The 18,657-nt window shown below is 34.5% G+C and overlaps 2 protein-coding genes across 2 annotated transcripts in view; both read left to right on the plus strand.

Annotated features, from left to right (window-relative positions):
- G2E3 (G2/M-phase specific E3 ubiquitin protein ligase) overlaps positions 1-9,638 on the plus strand; it is a 55,601-nt gene extending 45,963 nt beyond the window's left edge. Inside the window, exons 11-12 of the mRNA XM_044662152.1 lie at positions 4,439-4,638; positions 9,385-9,638. Of these exons, the coding sequence (XP_044518087.1) occupies positions 4,439-4,638; positions 9,385-9,638 (454 nt within the window). The remainder of the gene's footprint in view (positions 1-4,438; positions 4,639-9,384) is intronic.
- Positions 9,639-14,276: 4,638 nt separating this feature from the next.
- SCFD1 (sec1 family domain containing 1) overlaps positions 14,277-18,657 on the plus strand; it is a 152,211-nt gene continuing 147,830 nt past the window's right edge. The window contains exon 1 of the mRNA XM_044665052.1: positions 14,277-14,363. Within this exon, the coding sequence (XP_044520987.1) occupies positions 14,306-14,363 (58 nt within the window). The 5' untranslated portion in view covers positions 14,277-14,305. The remainder of the gene's footprint in view (positions 14,364-18,657) is intronic.

Genomic DNA, 18,657 nt, shown 5'->3' on the forward strand with positions numbered 1-18,657 from the left:
GGAAGTGTCTGAGGCCAGATTTGAACCTAGGACCTCCCATCTCTAGGTCTGGTTCTCAATCCACTGAGCTACCAGCTGCCCCCCCCCTCCCCCCCGCCCCTTTTTTTAAACCCTTAACTTCTGTGTATTGGCTCCTTGGTGGAAGAGTGGTAAGGGTGGGTAATGGGGGTCAAGTGACTTGCCCAGGGTCACACAGCTGGGAAGTGTCTGAGGCTGGATTTGAACCTAGGACCTCCTGTCTCTAGGCTTGACTCTCAATCCATTGAGCTACCCAGGTGCCCCCACTGATTAATTTTCACTTGGACCTTCACTTTGAGTTTTTCCTTTTGCTAATGCATCTTCCAGAGAACTATCAAAATAATCTTCCCTAGGCACAGGACTATTCTGAAACATTAAGTGGTTCCTTATTACCTATGGGATAAATAATAAATTACTTTGTCTTTTACAGTTTTCTGTGAGCTAACTCCAATCTCCCTTTCCATCTTTATTTCAATTCATGGAGTTAGAGAGGTTCAGAGTTGTAAGGAACCTCTCTGGCCCTCAAGTCCAAACTATACCCTAAAATCTACACTTTTTTCACCATATCTGATAAGTGATCATTTAGCCCTTTCTTAAAAGTCCTCCAAAAAAGAGAAATCTACTGACTTTTGAGAAAGGCCTGTTGCAATCTTAGAGAGCTATAATTGTTAGAAATTTTTTCCTAAAAATTGAATTTGCCTCTGAAACTTCATCCCATTATTACTAGTTCATCACTCCATAATCAACCAGAAAAATTCTATTCCTTATCTACATAAAATCTTTTCAGTACTTGAAGGCAATTATCTTGTTCTCAAAGACTTATCATTTCCATGCCATACATTTTAAATTCCTTCAACTGAAACTCATATGACCTAAACTCAAGACTTATCATCATCCTGGATGCCCTCTTTTGGATGCTCTCTAGATTGAGACTTAACTTTCTTCCTAAAATGTGGTGGTCTGGGCTGACTATAACAATTTCATATTTTTTTATTTCATAATAAAAAATAGCAAGACTATTACCTCCTTATTTCTGAAACCTGGTACTCTTAATGAAATCTAATTGTTCACTAGCTTTTTTGGCTGCTATATCAAATTTTTGCCTGTATGACTAGTCTCCCCCCTTCCCCTAAAAAAATGAAAGAAAGGAAAGCAAAACTAGTATATCAAGTATGTGAAGCCCAGAAAAATAACCATCTCCACTCCCAACCCTGCAAACTGTATGTGTTTGAAAATAAATGACTCATTTTGTCCCTTGAATTTATCATCTTTCTGTTAGGAGTGGGGTAGTATGTTTCATCACTGGTCCTCTAGAATTATAATTGATTATTGTGTGATCAGAAATTATAATTCTTTAGTGTTGTTATTGTTGTATAAATTGTTCTTTGGCTTCTGCTCTTTTCATTTTCATCAGTTTCATGTCTTTTCAGGTTTCTCTCATTAATTTTTTCTTTGTATAATCTATTACATTTATAAGCCATAATTTGTCCAGCTATTCCCCAGTTGATGGGCACTCTACAAAAAAGAGCTTTTATAAATATTTTTATACATAAAGGTCTTTTCCCCTCTAACTTTAACTTTAGGGTATAGGTCAAATAGTGGTGCTGCATTTGCACATTTCAATGATTTTAGGGATATAGTTTCAAATTGCTTTCTAGTGTGTAAAATAAAATATCTAGGGGACCTCCATTCCAGCTTTGATCCCACACACCCCAGCAGTGGGACATAGATGTCACAGAGTCTTGTGTCTGACACCTTGATGGTGCATCCTAGCATCTTGGCTCCGGCATTACATTGCCTATGATGAGGGTGTGGGAGGAGCTATAGATTTTAAAAATCGAGTGTGGGAAGCAGAGTAGACTTTTATCTGGAGGCTTATTACCAGATTTATAAGCATTTATTAGTAAAAGAAGAGGAATAAGCAGAAGTACTGAGAGAGATCTCAGTTTCTCTAACTTTAGAAATAGATCTCATTCTCCATTTAGCTGGCTCAGGCAGACTTGCCAGAGATGGCCAGATCAGATAAGGAACAGTTAAGAGGAAAATGCAAGCCTAGAGACTCAGCTCCCTGCCCTGGTTTTTTAAACCCTGTTGCTCTTCCCCCCTTTCTTTTACACGTGAGCTTCAAATCTGCCACTCTGATGAGGACCCAGGCATCCACTGTAAGACATGACATATGACTCTGTGATTCCTATGTCCCTCCACTAGGGCACTTGAGATCCAAGTCCCCTAAATAATTTACTTCACACACACTACTAGACTAGTAGAACCCATTCATAGCTCTACAAAAAGTTTACTTCCTATAGCTTCTCAGCTGTCATTTTTTCAGTCAAATTAGTTTTAATGTGCATTTATCTAGTCATTACTGATTTGAATCATGTTCTCATTTGTCTATTGATAGCTTAGATGTCTTCCTTTGACAACTGCTTATTTTTCCAGAAAAATAATCCCAGAGACTTTGACAAATACTTTGCTATAATCTGAAGAATCCATGTCTAATATATAGTACTTCCTTGATCTAACACTCTGGTAACCTTGCCAAAAAAAAAAAATAATAATGAAATTGTGTGGTATGTCCTAGAATTATAAGTTCCTCAGACCATAGATTTAGGGCTGGAAGAAATCTTAGAAGTTTTCAAGTCCAACCACCTGTCTCATTTTGTTGATAGAGACATGCTTCTTCACTGTAATAATTAATTTTGTTTAATTATTCATTAACTATCTCTTTGGGCAATTAGGTGACTTTGTGGATAGAGTACTGGCTAGAGTCAGGAAGACTCATCTTGAGTTCTGGCCTCAGATTTTATTAGCTATATGATCCTGGGAAAATCACTTAATCCAATTTGCCACAGTTTTCTCATCTGGAAAATGAACTGGAGAAGGAAAATGGTCAAACACTCTAGAATCTTTGCCAAGAAAACATCAAGTGGGCCGGGGCGGGGGGGGGGGTGTCATGAAGACTTGGACACAATTGAAAATTACCAAATAACAACAAAACCATCTTTGGACAGCTAGGTGGCACAGTAGATAGGGTGCCAGGCCTGGAGTCAGGAAGACTTGTGTTCAAATTTTATATTTTTAGCACTGTCTGCTTTCTATGAGAAAAAAAGAGAAACTTAATATGTGTTTGGGTAGCTAGATGGTGCAGTGGGTAGAGAAACAGTTCTGCAGTCAGGAACATTTATCTCCCTGAATTAAAAATCTCAGTTCAGATATTTACTGACTATGTGACCTTGGGCAGGTCACTTAGTCCTGTTTGCCTCAGTTTCCTTATCTGCAAAATGAACTGGAAAAGAAATGACAAAATACTCAAGTTATCTTGCCAAAGAAAATCCCAAAAATGAGTCATGAGAAGCAATTAAAACTTGACAAAAAACCAACCATCTCTTCATTAAAACATTCTGTAATTTTACTAGAAATAGAAGTCAAGTTCATGGTCTATAATATACATTTTTTTCTCTTTTCTTTGAAATGAAAATTGTTAGAATACTAGCACTTCTCTGAGCTGGCATTACCTTCTGTATTCTGTCCAACTTTTCAGATTTCTCCTTTAATAGATCAGTAAATAAATGTCAGCTATTTATTTATCAGAATTAGGTTAATCTAAATTCACCAAGGGCAGCTAAGTTGCTTAGCTTGTTGTTCATTGCTTAATTCCCTTTGGGCCAGTTTTTGTTCCATCCCTGCTTAAGTTCATTTTTGTAAGAGGAAAGAGCAGCAAAGTAAGAATTAAATATCTTTGCCTTCTCTGTTATTATCATAATTCCCTCCATCCAAAGTAGCATACATATTATTTGATTCTTTTATTCCCTCTTTCCCCAAGTATTTATTTTTAAAAATCTCTTTATTTATCCTTAGCTTTCCAAGCTAGCTTTAGCTTATTCTAAGCCTTAGTCCTTCCATTATATTCTCAGTATAAACTTTACATACTCTGTATTCATCCTATTACTAGCTCTTGCTTTTGTTGTGAGTACTTTGCTATTTTTTTAGCCTTCTATATAGATGTTGCCTTTTTTTGTATCATAGTTTCTTAACTATCTTATCCATTCTCCCTCCACCCTGAATTAGATTTATCATTTTTATATCCTTAGCCCCTAACATAATACATAGAATTGGATGTGGGTACTCAATTCAGGTATTGACTTGAATGTACATAAACTTACATTCTAGCATGGTTAGCTTATAAGGTATTTCTCATTAAGATCATAAAGAAGTTCCATTTTACTGACTGAATGCTAAAATACAATGATTTTTTTCCTAAAATCCTGTTATCTTTTTTTAACAAATTATTATGAAAAAATCTCGTCAGAAAACTCGTCAGAATTTCATCTGGAAATAAATTTTTTCCTCTTCCTGAGTGTTTGCAAAACAAACCCAGTATTTTTTTTTAATGGTTTCATTCTTTTTTTTTTCCCTCTAGTTTTCAGGAGGGTTTGAAAACTCTTGATGTGTTAGAAAAAATGCAGAAATATCCAGAAGCATTTTATAGTATCCTATGTCACAAGCCTGAGAGACTTACAACCAAAATCCTTAGTGATCTTTTTACTATGCACATGTTGTCTGAAGCACAAGACACCAGAGCTATGGGGTTTTGGATGAGTTACTTGCAGGATGTTGAAAGTAAGTGAATATTTTATTGTTTTCAAAGTATCTATGTTTAGATTTTTTTTTTAGATTTTTATCTCAGTGGCATTTAAAAAATATTTCATTTTTTAATTTTTTTCTTAGCTTTACACCAAGACTTTAATATTTCAACTCACCTTATCTGAAATTGCAAATTAGAGTATGGTATATGAGATAAATCTTAGTAACATTCACTACTTATTCCAAATTAAAATATAAATCTTTTTTAAAAAACAACACATTTTGATAACATTTCTAATGCATACACAGATGTTTCCCCAACATATATTTTACATTATAATTTGACATTTTTCTAGCATGTAACTATGCAAATTCTATGAAAATTGACAGTGAAGGTTTATCAGTCATTTAATCAATCAGCAAGTGTTCATTCAACAACTATTTAGTGTTTGATCCCTACCCTCATGGAGTTTGCAGGAGTCAATTTCAGTTCTACCAATGCCCTCTTGATGCTTTAGGATAAGCTATCATCCTGGTGTATTTTGTGAAGAGATGTAAGTGGCTTAAATAAAGTAAAGATTAGAAAAGGAGCCAAACTGGACAAAGTACACATATGAAAAAACCTGTTCTGGAGCCATCCTAACTTTGAAAGCATTGAGATTAATTCTCAAGATATCTGAAACAAAGGAAGATACTAGATTATTTTAAAAAAATTATATACGTATATAGTATTGCTGCCAAAAAATAATAAATTCTCTTTCATTTCATTCTAAGAATGTTTTATTCCTATTTAAAATCTCTATTAAATAATTTCTCCACAAACTTTATAGATTAATTAATATTCTATATTGATTTTTATGTTATATCAAGTATATTTTATGAAAATATGAGATGTTAGCTAACCAATAATTAAAATTGGTTGCCAAAAATTTGGTTTGACAAAAATAATGGTTAAAAAAAGAATTGTTGTGGTTGCTGTTTATATTAAACTAGGAGTATGTTAGCTTTAGTAACTTTATTACAGCAGGGTAGAGATAGTAAAGAGGGAAATGTTGGAAGGAGGTAGAAAATATTGCCTAGCTAACTACCCTATAATTGCCCATCCAAAGAAATCAAGGTCAACTCCAACAAAGGCTCCCTCCCTCCCAATCTCCAACCAAGAGTTATGGTAGTCTCTTCAGCAAGAGCCTTACCCATGCAGAATCAATCTCCAAGGCAGAAGAATCCCTCCAACACAGAAGACCCTCAAATGCAGAGACACCAACGCAGAAGTCCTCCCTTAGCAAGAGCCACCAAGGCAGCAGAATGAATCAGAATGCCCTCAGCTGACTTTTTTTTATAAGCAGTTTTCTACACATCAATTCCTGTCTCTCTGGTTTCTCCTTCTTTTCTCTGTGGGCTGGTGTATTATGTCTCAGGAATCTATCACTGCAGGGGGAGGGCTGGGAGAGCACAGTGCTTGGCCTTTTAGGGTGTGAACTTTCTTGGTGACTTTCTAAGTGTTAAGTAGGGGTACTTTAAATTCTTGATTGATTAACTTAAAATAGACAAAGGCAATAAAAATTCCCTTTCCCAATTCCCTCACCCCCCCTTATTCTTTTGGGAGACAAGCATATTAAAATCTCCCAAGTTTCATGCCTAGTCTCCCCAGTGAATCATTTCAAATATTCAGCTTATACTTCTAAAGATCTTCTAGCAAAAAGGTGCACTTTCTAAGGGGAAATTACAATAGTTGGAGATAAGAGGGAAATAAAAGAGGAAGAGAGCAAAACCAATGATTGGTAGGCACGTTGACAAAACGTCCAGGCCTCTTTGGCATAAGAGTTTACATTCAAAATAAATATGTTCAACTCCCTTCAGTTCAATTCACTACATCCCAAAGTTCATTCTGGATCTTATGATGCAGTATATGGTTTCTGTAGGCTTCTTTATGGCACCTTCTCCAGACAGTTCACTTTCTTGATTTGGGGAATTAGCGAGCTTCTTTTCCTGAAATTTCTCTGAAGAAAAATGTAAAATCTTTGATTTTACAAAAACTATCTACTATGCTAGGTTACAAATATAATGGTTATGCAGTTGATTTGAAGGTGCAGAAAATAGGAGATCTCACTGTATTTATAGAGTCAGAATATGACTTTGTGGAGCAAACCTTAAAAGGCAGGCTCCGAAGGGGACTTTTTTTTTTTTTTTTTTTTTTTTTTTGGTCAGTCATTTCTTGAGTCCCTTAAACTTTTTCTTATATCAAATGAGTAAAATATCAACCCAATGGTTGTGTCTGAAAATGGTATCTCTAGGCCTGGTTCTCAATCCACTGAGGTACCCAGCTGCCCCCAACCGCTTTCTTTTCAGTACTTAAAAGTTGTATAACTTTCTGAATTTCTCATATATACCATTTTCCCAGTACAGTAATATTCCATTACCTCCATATATTACATGCACTTTGCTGAGCTGTTTCCCAATCAATAGGCATCTGTTTTTAATAAATTTTGTTAGTATCCATCTCATATTTTTATATAATATGCATTTATCTTTCTTCCTTCCCCCTCCTAGAGTTATCTCTTGTAACAAAAAGTAAAAAACAAAAACAAAATAAAGGTTCAGCGAAACTAGCTAAAATGTTGAAAAAGTCTTACATTATAAAGTGTTCCACACCCATAATCTTCCACTTCTGGAAAGAAACTGGAGAAGAGACAAGTATTTTCCTTACTGTTATTTGCTATTTCAAAACATGCTGCTATAAATATCTTAATATATGTGAGACTTCTCCCTTTTTCTAATCTCTTGTAAGTATAAACAAATTAGTGGTGGTGGTATTGCTAAATTAATAGGTATTTCCACTTCAGTTAATTTTCTTATATAATTCTAAATGTTTTTTTTTTCCAGAAAGATTGGACCAATTCATAGCTCTACCAAAAGTGCATTAGTATGTTTTTCTTCCTACAGCCCTTCTAACAAAGGTCTTACTTCAGTGAGGTGTCTCCATCCACATGAAAAGAGTTTAACAACAGATATAATGAAAGAAAAGTTTGTTTAGTAAAGCTTGATAGTTAATATTAAGTATAAAACAGAAAAATAGCTTAACAAAGATATTCACCTCCATTGCTTAGCACACAATGCAAATCGACAAGCAGTTTTCTATAAATGATTAAGGTTTCCAGACACTCCTATCTTAGAGATGTCAATATGTGGATTTACATTAAGCCGTGTGCTACCACAACCACCACCACCACCTACTACTGGGTCTTCTTAATAAAATCCACAACCACTCAAAAGAATTTTTCAATCCTGTTATCCATATAGGGAAAAATCCACAACCACTCAAAAGAATTTTTCAACCCTGTTATCTATATAGGGAAAATCAAATGAATAAAGAAAACTGTTACATCCATTATGACAATATAGACCATTTTTCTATTGAGTTAGGCCATCAATACACCTAACTTGGAAAGTACTTTAGCTGAGCTCAGAACTGAATAGATTTATCTAGATCAGTGGTTCCCATACTTTTTTGGCCTACTGCCCCCTTTCCAGAAAAAAATATTACTTAGCCCCCTGCAAATTAATTAAAAAAAAATTTTAATAGCAATTAATAGGAAAGATAAATGCGCCTGTGTCCATCATCGCCCCCCTGGATTGCTGTAGCACCCACCAGGGGGTGCTAGTGCCCACTTTGGGAATCTAGATTATATATATATTTTTTAAAACCCTTACCTTCCATCATAGAATCAGTACTTAAGAAGAGTAGTAAGGGCTAGGCAATGGGGGTTCAGTGACTTGCTTGGGGTCACATAAATAGGAAATATCTGGGGCTAGATTTGAATTCTGGACACTTGAACATTTGAAAAATAGAGCAGAACTTCCATTCATCCCATGATGCTCTCTAAAACAAAATCTATCTTTGTAATAACAGTATAGAGTGGTAAAATAATATGGCTGTCATGAAACACCAAAAACTCCAAAAATTTACAATTGCAGCTTACCCAAAAGACAATGTATATTGTCAAAGATGAATTTGTACCAAAAAATGATAAGGTAGCATTCAAAAAATATTTTTGGGAAAATATATATATATATAACAAGAACAAGGGATTTTAGGTGAACAGCTTGATTGTGGCACTTTAGAACATTAAAATAGCTTGAAGATCTTGAATACATTGGATAAGTCTTATATGAAGGAATTTATGGATGGAAATTGACAAGCCTATGGGAAAAATTTGGATGAGTAGTCTGCCCTATTACTGAGAAAATCCCTTTATGAAACCCAAAGTAAGTAGTTTCAGGTGAAAGAAACATTTTAACTCTCTCAAAATATTTCTGGGAGAAAGAGGATCCTTACAGTTCCCTTATCATTGTTATTAGCTGATTAAGCAAATTTCTTTGAAATTTATCTTAAAAGGTATCCTACATGTATATTTTGCAATATGTAACAATGTTTCAAAGTAGGAAAGGGTAGGAATAATGTTAAAGAAATTCAGTATCAATATAGGTTTTTTTGTTTTTTTTTTTTTAGTTAAGATCTAGGCAAATAAGAATTTTGATTTTGAAACTAACTTTAATTTCTCCATTTTCACTTAATTTATCTTTTAAAAAGTTCCTTTTATTTTTCATTCTATTGAAATGCCAAATTTTAATTTTTAAAAAAATTTTAAATAAAAATTATTTTTCCCCTTTTTTTTGCCTTAGTACCATGTCTGCTTCTAAAAAGTTGAAAATTTTCTAAAATTATGCAAATACTTTTAACTTTCATGTGGCTTTTTTTTTTTTTTTTTTGGTATGTTTCAGGTGGTGAATCTGTAGTAACATTAGAAGACATCCTTGTTTTTGCAACAGGTTGCCGCTCCATTCCACCTGTTGGATTTCAACCTACTCCATCAATTAAATTTTTACCTGCTGATTATCCTGTTGGAAGCAAATGCTTTAACAGCTTAACTCTTCCAATAACCAATACATATGAAGAATTTCAAGAAAACATGGACTTTGCCATCAGAAATGCCTTAGGACTAGCAAAAGAAAAAAATTACTACACTGGATATTAAATCTTTTTTTAGAGGTGCCTTCTTGCAAGCTGCTATCATTATATTCTTAACATTCCACAACTTTGTACTTAATATTCCTTTGTCTAAAAACTTGCCAGTCCTAAACAGTAATGTTTGATGTGTACTTTTTAAAAAGTGGTGACATTTTAAAAATTCCAAATGTTAAGGAACTTCTTATTCAAATTTGATGTAATATTTTGTATTTCTTAATGCTTTTACTTATCTATGAACTTCAAAATAAGTATCTTTACTAGGTTGTTACTTCATCATGATACACATAACTTTGCTGATGACTAGTTTTCTAAGTTGTGTTTATTTTGGCTAAACTATAATTATTTTCCAATTTTTATATAAAGATTTTTTTACCTTTTAACTTTTTTCTTTCAAAGAATTAATAGAAATGCCACCAAATTTAAAGGTATTATACCATATGAATCAGGAACATAGTACTTTCGAGATGGAGTGACACTAAACTAGAAATCAAAGTGCTGCAAATAGGACAGCCTGTGAAATTGAGTGTTAAAATTGTGCCAAAATGTTAATATTTATCAATTGTCACTTTGACCTTAATGGTAACTATTTGATTTCTTCAGATTATTGGCAGTTCTATGTCTTCAAAGTGAGTGAATATGGTTTAATATCTAGTTATTTTAGCTCCCTATGTCAATTGCCATGTTACAGGATTGATCATGGTGATAGATATTAATTGTCAACATGGCTGAAATAATATGTAAACTTTTCAGATTATCTTTTAATACGTGTAAAATGATTTTGTACCTGTTAATTACATTGGTAAATTATTAAAAAGGAAAAGAATTATTATATTTTAAAATCTATGTTCCCATTCCAGAAGTCATTCTCATTAATTTCCATTTAAATGCTCTTTCTAATACATTCCTTCCAAATGTATGCCTTTTTTAAAATGGGAAAACGGGATATTTTCTTCATTTTCCATACATAATTTGAAGTTTATATAAAAGTAGACTGAGCATTTCTATCACACCACAAATTTTAGTGATCTTTTATATTTGTAATTAACTGGATTTTTTTCCAAACTCAAGTTCAATATTAGCCAACCTCCTAAAAAGTTCAGCAAGAAATCTTATGAAGTTATAGATTTAATTCATTTCTAGGGTTTTTTTTTTTTTTACACATTTATTGCTATTGCTAAGAGTATCTTTAGGCAAATTTGAATTTGGAGGTGAAAAGAGAGTAACCTCAGCTTTTCTTCATTACCCCTTTTTATTTTTGAAAGTTAAACTTATTTATATTAACATTTTCCAAATGAGCTTGTATTAAAATGTTTATGGCTTCTGGAAGCTCTTTCTGCAACTTTTACTCTTGGATTATCTCATGTAAAGCCCTTTAAGAAATATGATATTATAAATCTTTTATTTTCAATTATATTTAAACAGAAAACAGTTAGTGGTTTTACTTTTCATATGCTCATATTTATATCATTCTTTTTTCACATAAGCATATTTCTTTTTAATTTTTAATATTCTAGTATTCTCCGGAGATACCTTTTGGGCCTGTCTTGTTCATTTTTCTCTTTAGATGAAATGGGATAACCAATCACTGACTCCATGCTAACAAAAATCAATACAAAAACAACAACAAAAAAAACCAGGATAAATTTGCCAAGAGACTTTTGCTTTTCTTCGGTCATCCTAAGGAAAGTAATTTGGATAGGATTTTCTCTATTTGTAAATATGCAACATTTTTAATGATGTTTTATTGTTTCTTTCATGATAGATTATACTGTTTGTTCTAGTTGTAATATCAAATATTTCCTTTCATTTTGGTTTATTTTAGTGCATGTAGTTTATGCCTAGGATTTATACAATTTAAAATTTGCCTTAATCTCAAAATTCTGCTACTGACAGTTTTATATATGTGAATTATTTTTTATTTTTTTTTTTTAGGCAGCATGGCTTGTGTGACATCTTTCCAAGATCATAAATTGCAGAGATGTTGCATTGGTAGAGGTAGTTGTTTCACCTGGAATTTCTCTGTATTAATGAAATAATTTCAAATCTTATCCCTTTTTTTGCTGTTGTGAATCTACTTTAAACTGTATGAAACATTTAACTAAAGAGAAACTTCTAAAGAAAGGGCTCTGATTTCTGTTGACAGCCTATACACTATAACTTCGTCTAATTAGTTTGATACCCAGATTTGGATAACTTGTAAAGATGCCTCTGTTGCATGGGAGCAGAAATATGAGAATGAATCTTTTTGTTTAAACTGATACTCCAATATTTTTCCTGCATGGGTAATGAGTCTATCTTGGTAGAATGCAGGAGTTCCTTTATTACAAAGGGGAAAATCCCTTTGTATAAGGTAACATATAAAATTTTATTAAGCTGAACATATGGGTAGGAAATAACACATAAATGAGGCAGCTCTAGTAAATTTTCAAATGAAACAAATAGCATTTCAAAGTTGATTTCTCAGTTATTCTCAAGATGTATGAAAATTTTATTTACATGCGCACACAAAAATCTTTACTTTTCAGCTGTTTGTATTGCATTATATGAGCTGTATTTATGTTTCCCACAATATAACAGACCACTTTATAATTTTAAGCATTGGATATGTATACACTGTAATTATTAAAATTGAATGTATGTATCCATAAAGAAAGTAAGTGGTGAAATGATGGTTTTAAAATTGAGGATCTGAATATAGTTTCAGATATAGAAAAGCTGAGAAGAGAAAAAAGGAATGCTGTATAGACAGTTCTCAATTTGGGCTAACTGGCATGGAAATTCAACTTTAGATAAAGAATTCTCAAAAGCTTGAGAAGATATAACAGAAACATGTATAAAGAGGGTTTGGGGGAAAAAGTGTGCCCACAGCTCCCAATTTTCATGGATTTAACAAAGATGAAATGTTGGAAGAAGAACAAGACTGTAAACTTAGCTCAAGAATTAGAGGTAGAAGTGGATAAGAATGATGTGGATTTGATTGAGTATCACAGAGAAGAAATATTGAATGAGCATTTGATTGAACTAGCTACAAAGATTGCATTAGAAAGCAAAGCTTCAGAACAGAGGTCAGACCAAAAAGGATTCACAACAAAACAACTGGGAGAAGCATTTCATCACCTGAGTGAATTCTGTTCTTGTATTGAAAAGATGAATCTGGACACTTTTTGAAATTCCAGAGACTTTTTGAGGATTTCTTATTATCATCAGACACCAGAGGAAAAACAAGATTGCTACTGTTCAAACATCAAGATAGCTTAATAAAAAAATTGTACAGCCAACCAACAGTGATAAAGACAAGGGGCAGTGAATGGGGAAGGGGCAACATACTGCACAATCTATGTTAATCTTAAGTGCTTTATCATTAACTTTACCTTTCATAATTCTGTTTATATCATGGTACAGTATTTAATGTGTCTACATTTTAGTATATTTTTTGCCATATAAGGGTATTCTTTTGTGTATGTCTTTGTTATATAGGCTGAGTGAAGTGAGTGGATAGGGGCAAATTCTCATTATATAAAAAATGATTTATGCAAAATGGTCCCCTTACATAAAGCAAGAACTGTCTGTACTTCAATCATATTCAAAAGATTTTATAGCATGAAGTTGAAGAAGCCTTCACATATGCTACCAAGCTCATCACAAGCCCTTGAAAGGGCTGACTTTTGTATGTACTGTTTAGGTCTACATCACTGGCATGCAAATTAATTAAAATATCAGTGAATAAATTTACAAGTTGGTGAACAGAAGTAAATGTATGCAATTTTAAAAATTAAGTATGAGTAATAAAATACTTTAGAATGTCTATTTTTCCTTAATATTGGGTAATTTCTAATTGAATAAGTGATAGGTAACTTTTTGTGATTTCATTAAATCTTTGATTTATGAAATAAATAATTGCCTAGAAAAAATGATTGCTTCATTTTAATGTAATAGTATTAGAATCTGAATATGTAAGTTTTAGTTGTGTAAATAACGGTTTAAAATTTACATTGCAGAATTGGTACAGCTTCAGAATTAATTTAGCAGCTAGTATGATGTCAGTGTTGAACTCCATGTTTTGGATATATTAATTATGGGAGATGAACTGTCATGTGTATCCATTTTTTGAAGTGCAATAAAGTCTAAGGATTCAAATGATTTGGGGTGTATTTTCTTGAAATAATAAATTCACAAACTTTTTTTCCATTCCATTCTTTCCCTCTGTACACCCTCTCCCCGACAATAATGGAAATGCTTCTCCTAGCTGACAGAAATCTTTGCTGCCCCCTCTCCACAATCTAAAAAAAGATCAGAAAGACTAAAACACAGTTTGCAGTTTACCAACAAGGGATACTACCCATCTCTCAATAATTGTCGGGTGAGAACAGTTCCCAGTAATCCCCTTAACACTCAGAATGACCAGTTTTCAATATAGCAAAACTGCCACATCTCATAACTTGGAAAAAAAAAATCTCCCGCACAGCGCGCCAAACTCTGAACTGGCCTTCCCAACTACGAGCCACGTGACTCAATCTGACCTAGGAGAGGCGGGGCCAAGCTATCCACGTGTCTTTGGGAGCGTCCTCTGATTCTTTGCTTTCTGTTCAGTCTTCTGTCCCGCCCCCTCTACTTCCGGGGGCATCGAGCCGGCCACGTCATCCTGCTGCTCCCGGCTCTAAGGCCGGGCGGTGAATGGTGGGAGTCAAGATGGCCGCCGCGGCTGCAGCTAGTATCCGAGAGAGGCAGACAGGTACTAGTTTCGTTCTCCTTCCTCCTACCCTCCAGTCTAGTTTTGCCTAACGCTAAGATACGCTCATACGGAGCAGCGTCTCAATCTGGTCTGCGCTGCCTAGGCAGGAGTTTGGGGGCCGTGAGGCCCCTCCCCTTGGAGCCAGAGTGGGTGATGCGACTTGGGGTGGCGGGAGCTAGGTTAGGGCTGGGCTGCCCACATCCACCTCCTCGGGGCCTGCTTCTCCTGCCTCACCTCCATCCCCCACTCCCATCCCCACCTCCTGTGGTCATAGCCCTCTGTCACTTCTCCTCCTCCTGTTGCCAGCCGCCAACAAGCTTGTTCTTTCCTGCGTCCTTTCGCAGCATCCCGAAGACCTTAGGAATCTACCCCTTGCCCTGTCACGGTCCCACAAATTCTAAGTAGGACAAATGCCGTTTGGAACAATTTTCCTGGGTTTTTGACCAAGGGAATGTTAGAGGATGAACAGCTCCTCTTCCGCAGCTTGCTGTGGCGGAAACGAAGGTGATTTAGCTGATACTTAGAAGGGTCACTTCCATATGGGAAATTATGTTGTTCTTTCAGTTATTCCTGAAAGCATTTAGTGCCAGAGTAATTCACATGTGTATTTCTTAGATCTAGTGGTATAGTCAAAATATATATGTGTATTTATACATATGAGTATTTTCAAAGGTTTTACTATTTCATTCCCCCCCTCCCCTTGAAGGTTCAAATGAACATTTTGATAACTTTGGGTAATGCATATTATGCCTATAAAGGAATAAAATTTGGATTAGTTCCAATTTATGCTCCGAAAATGTTTGTGGTATATAGTGTGTTCCCTTTTTTTTCCCCCTGCCTTTTTGGTTTTATTTTCTCATATTTTGAACTTTGAGGTTTTCAGCTTTTTCTTTTGTACTGGAGCAATTGCCTGCAACATTCAATTATCAAAAAAATCTACAAGACTACTAACAATGGAAAGCAATTTGAAATGGACGTTTGGGAAGTTTCATAAATAGAAATTTTCATTACAGATTATTTCCACTTGTTTTTAAAATATGAATTTTAAGGAAATTAGGAGGAAAAAACTTTAGCATAAGGTTTCAGGAAATTTAATTTAAATTGATTTAAATGTCACCACACCAGGTCATTAACTTAGATACTTGTCAATGTTTTATGCCTCTAAATGATATTAAAACATTCATTTTCACAGTAATTGTATTATAAGGATTTTTTTTTATCCTGAGGCATTTGGAGAATTTTCTTTATGAATGAGATAGAACTTGCATTCCAATTGGAGAATCTAGATACTCTGTATGTATACAGTGACCTAAAACATTTTAGGCAGAGTAAACTGTAGGAGCGAAGGAGCAGATTCTGGAAGGCTTATAGCACATGATCGTACTATATAGAGATCTAGTCCAGTAACCTCCTCCCTCTTCCCCTGCTCCCTAATTTTTAATTGAGAATAAGTGGCTAAGTGGGTGTACACTTGGCACTTTCATGAGTAGTAAGTAGCAAAATTAAGATTAGGTCATTAGGTTCTTATATTTCAAATTCGGTATGATATACTACATGGTATTATGTTTGTTCTTAAATTGTTTTTTATTATGCACTTGATAATACTTATTGTAGAGTAAATAGACCAATCTAACTGGAGAACATTATTGTTATAAAGGATTTTGTGGAAATAAATTTGAAAAGAATTTTGTTCTTAAGACGATTTAATGTTTCCAGTGTAACCATCTCATCTTAAGTGGTTCTTGGATTAAATCTCTTTACCAAAAAAATTGTAACTCTTTATAAGTTATCTGTTTTTTTAAAAAAGAACTTTAACACATAGAACTTTAGGATTTTTTTTTTTAAACCCTTGTAGTTCGGTGTATTGTCTCATAGGTGGAAGAGTGGTAAGGGTGGGCAATGGGGGTCAAGTGACTTGCCCAGGGTCACACAGCTGGGAAGTGGCTGAGGCCGGGTTTGAACCTAGGACCTCTGTCTCTAGGCCTGACTCTCACTCCACTGAGCTACCCAGCTGCCCCTAGGATTTTTACTATAGTAACATGCAGTAATACATGTTGTATAATGGTACAGTTAGTTTCTCAGAATTTTGCCTGCCAGAATTCAGTTTACAAATATTTATTTATGTGTGTTGGTTGGAACTTTATATATTTTCCATTAGAAATGGTGTTTCATGTGATGTTAGACTCCAAAACCATTTTTTGGACTGGCTCGTGATGTAATGGGAATGTTATTGGAGTCTAGAGTCAGCTAAGACTTGAGTTCATATCCTGTATCTGACATGTAATAGCTATGTGATTAAGAGCAAGTCACTTGATCTTTCTTTTTTTATTTGTAAAATGAGGTGGGAGGTAATTAGGGAGAATGATACCTATACTACCTACCTCACCTACTTGTGAGTGTTTAACCCTGACCTTTTGAAGATCTCTAATGTTACTAGCAATAATATTTATTATTGAGAGAGAGAGAGGGTACCTGCCCCAATTTGCCCTTCATCTCTTTTTTTCATTTAGTTTTCTAATAAAGTAAAACACATGTGTATTTGATAAGGATGGATCTTTGAGTTCACAAGGCATTGTAGAAAAACTTATGTACTTCCCAAATTAAAAGTCATATCCAGTTTTGTAGGTCTTTTCCCCATTAGAACAGGACAGGGCCTCTGGGGCAGAAAATAAAATAGGGGAAGGCAAAGGAAATGGCAGTGATATTAGGAATCTTGTCATTGAGACTTCCTGGAACTGGTAGAAACAAGAGTGGTCTTAGGATTTTAACCACACTCTTCTAACAGACCCTTTTAGGTGGTTGCAGGATCATAGAGTTGGAATTGTCAGGGACTTCGAGCTTATTAAATTCAACTTTATAATTTTACAGAGAGAAAAATAGAGAATCAGAAATATTGATTCACTTGCCTGTGTTCACACAATCTAGTAATTGTCTGGGGTAATTGTCTGGGGTCATATTTGAACACAGATCTTCCTGATTCCAGGTTCAGTGTTCTTATTCTATAAACCAGGACATATAAATTAGGAATAATTTAGGGATTTGTTAACTTAATTAGCTTAAAATAGTTTTAAAATATTACCCATACCTGTTTGATACTTTTTAAAAAGTGTTAATGTGATAATTTCTACTTAATGCATATTTTCAAAAATCTACTTTTCACAGCTTAATAATGAGTTTTAAATAATATATACTCTGGAGTGGGTTTCCTGAGCTCAAAGAGAAATGGGTAATTTAACCTTTTCATTTATAATAGAAGTTCTCATCTCAAAGGGAATAAGAGAGACATAGTATCTTTTCTGAAGACAAAGCACAGATGTAGGTCATTTTCTAATAACATCATCCTGATACTAACATTCAGCACCATGTATAATTTGGCTTCATTCTACCTTTCCAGGCATATCTTATTTTATTGTTGTTGAGTCATCTCACCCATGTCTGATGCTTTGTGACCCCATTTGGGATTTTTTGGTAAAGATACTGAAGTGGTTTGACATTTCCTTCTCCATTTCATTTTACAAATGAGTAAACTGAGGCAAACATTTAAGTGACTTCCCCAGGGTCATACAATTGGTGTCCGAGGTGAACTCGGTAAGTTGAGCCTTTCTGACTTTAAGCCCAGCACTCTTTCCACTGTCACAGTAGCTGCCTCTTTTCTTTATAAAGTTTGGCCTTGAATCAGTGAACCTCTCTGAGTTTCATCTCCCACTTCTGTGAAATGAGGTGGTTGGAATCATTGACCTCTGAGATTCCTTCTCACCCTGAATCTATAGTTGTATTTCTTCTGTTCTCGTGGCTTATCTTTTATAGTCTTAAATTTTGGTGGGTAGGAATGTTCTTAAATGCCCTCTGTATGTACACTGTTTTATCCTTTTTCTCTAGAACAAATTGATGATATTTGTTGAACTATTCCTCTATGTACTTGTCTAGTTGTAAGGTTTTCTGGAGAACTCCAAGGATAATTTTTAGAAATCTATTCATAGAAACATAGATAGAGATTTGGAAGGAACCTTAGAAGTTATCCATCTATTACCCTCATTCTGCGGATGAAGAAATTGAGGCTCAGAAATGAAAAGTGACTTGCCTAACATGGTAGATGTATTAAATGGGAAAGCAGGATTTTGAACCCAAGTCTTCTTATTCTGCAATCTAGTGCTCTTTCTACCATACTAGGTTACCTCCCAGATCATTAGAACAGAGAGAGAAAGAGGAAGGAAGGAAGGAAGGAAGGAAGGAAGGAAGGAAGGAAGGAAGGAAGGAAGGAAGGAAGGAAGGAAGGAAGGAAGGAAAGAAGGAA

The sequence above is a fragment of the Gracilinanus agilis genome, chromosome 2 (genome assembly GCF_016433145.1).
Source record: "Gracilinanus agilis isolate LMUSP501 chromosome 2, AgileGrace, whole genome shotgun sequence".
NCBI classification, from domain to species: domain Eukaryota; kingdom Metazoa; phylum Chordata; class Mammalia; order Didelphimorphia; family Didelphidae; genus Gracilinanus; species Gracilinanus agilis.